This window comes from Vollenhovia emeryi, unplaced genomic scaffold (genome assembly GCF_000949405.1).
Source record: "Vollenhovia emeryi isolate VEMERY1.0 unplaced genomic scaffold, V.emery_V1.0 DF945035.1, whole genome shotgun sequence".
Lineage (NCBI taxonomy): Eukaryota > Metazoa > Arthropoda > Insecta > Hymenoptera > Formicidae > Vollenhovia > Vollenhovia emeryi.
The window spans coordinates 240-2,304 of NW_011961331.1; the positions used below are offsets into that span (position 1 = coordinate 240).

The 2,065-nt window shown below is 47.8% G+C and overlaps 1 protein-coding gene across 1 annotated transcript; it reads right to left on the bottom strand.

The window, feature by feature from the left end:
• Positions 1-348: 348 nt before the first annotated feature.
• On the bottom strand, positions 349-870 carry LOC105562074. The gene has a single exon (XM_012012603.1). It carries the CDS (start codon positions 868-870, stop codon positions 349-351), a length of 522 nt encoding a protein of 173 aa, XP_011867993.1.
• Positions 871-2,065: the final 1,195 nt, after the last annotated feature.

Consider the following 2,065-nt stretch of genomic DNA (forward strand, 5'->3'; position numbering starts at 1 on the left):
TACTGATCAATCGTAATGTACATCTAATCGCCCTACATCGGTAAGACGGTTTACCATTAGATGTTTACAGTTGAATATTCGCTTAAATTTACATTATTGATCGAAGGGAAGTGGACATAGACACTTCACGGTTCGCTTTAATGTTCCGGTTGCCGTTTTCACGGAAACGACTCGCACCACTCCATCTTGACCTGGATGGATTTCTTCGATTTTCCCTAGCGCCCATTGACCGCAGGGAAGGCCCTTTTCCTTGATAAGGACGATCGTTCCGACGTTGATTTTTCCTCCGTCTTTAGTCCATTTAGTACGGACTTGGAGCTCGTTGACGTATTCCAGGTTCCAGCGAGTCTAGAAATCTTGCCGCACCTTCATGGTATGCTTCCAGGTGGACAGACGGTTGGCTGGGACAGACGAGAGATCAGGCTCGGGCATGTTAATCAGTGGTCTGCCGATTAAGCAATGTGCAGGTGTAAGGACAGACAGAACATTGGGATCGGATGAGAGAGCGCAGATGGGTCTGGAATTTAATATTCCTTCAACTTCTATAGTAAAGGTATTCAGTTCCTCAAATGTAAACAAGAGCTCACCGACGACACGTTTAAAATGATGTTTAAATAGTTTTACAGTGGATTCCCATAGTCCACCGAAATGTGGAGCTATGGGAGGTATAAAATGCCACGTGATGTGATGTTCAACCGAGAATCGATTCGTACGATTCCTGTGTTCATCGGAGTTGAATAGAACATATAATTCTCTCAGGTGATTATTCGCACCTGCAAAGTTAGTTCCATTGTCCGAATAGACGCGTGTCGGTATCCCTCGTCTCGCTATAAAGCGACGCAAGGCTGCTAAAAAACCATCGGTGGTCATGTCGCTTACGATTTCTAAATGTACTGCCTTTAAGGTGCATATTCATGGGACGCTGAAAGCCAGCGTTGAATGTCGTCACGTGATATCACTCTGACATTAGCGCCAAGAGAAAGAAGTTGGATTTTTCCAACTTCTAGCGTCAAGCAGCGTCAAGCAATAGTATAAAAAATAAAAGATGAATATGGAAGTAAGTGAAACATTGTTTTCATTACTAGTATATAATAAACTGTTAGAGCCCGCGTTGTCTCTATTAATTATTACCAAACCGAGACTGCTGGTAGCGATACAGCGACATCTACACTGTATTTTCATTTTCTCGAAGCTCTTCGCGACTGCTCCCTTCACTCGCTTCTATGTATGTTTTACTACTCTGTGTTCTCACCGCGATCGTGCAACGCACCGGTGTTCTTTACTCTGTATGACTTTTTCGCTTTTCTTTTTGTGTTCGCGCTTATAATAAAGATTCCGCTTTTCGCAAGCGAAGTGACTGTTCTCGTCATTGTGTGCGTTCCTACCGGACACCACCGATCTACCTCCTCCAACAGGTTATGGGCCCAGAGGCACACGCTTAACGCACTCTTGTCCGTACCGGCCATACGCTTTTCGCAATAACCTATACATCGCGAGTGGTGATCGAGTGAGCTGAAACACGATGAGCTCTGCAAACGTGACACGTTTCGAGCCCCTCAACCGCGAAAATTATGACACCTGGAGGATTCACATGGAGGCCCTTCTCATCAAAAATGACGAGTGGGATTTCGTGAGTGGTGTGAGCGTTAAACCCGAGCCGATCGCCGGAAGTGACGCAAACGCGGCCGCTATCTCCGCCTGGACGAAAGCCAAATCGGACATTATTCTCTCCATCGGCGCTTCAGAACTGAAGCAAATCAAAGGGTGCAATACATCGCGAGAGGTTTGGTTAAAGCTTGAATCGATCTATCAGTCCAAAGGGCCAGCGCGAAAAGCCACACTTCTGAAGCAACTTATGCTACACCGCATGGAAGAAGGCAGCGATGTACGTGAACATGTCGGCCGTTTCTTTGACGCTGTCAGTAGGGTATAGAGGCCGGTTCTAACTCGGGAGCTCCGAGGGGGGAGCGGGGCGGGGGGGTACCCCGCGGCGAGGGGACAGCGGGGAGGGGGGTACTCCGCGGCGAGGGGACCGCGGGGAGAAGGGGAGCACGTGGTCTTGACA

Excerpts from the sequence above, each read along its gene's own strand:
- LOC105562074 (XM_012012603.1), bottom strand. The coding sequence starts at position 870 with ATGACCACCGATGGTTTTTTAGCAGCCTTGCGTCGCTTTATAGCGAGA.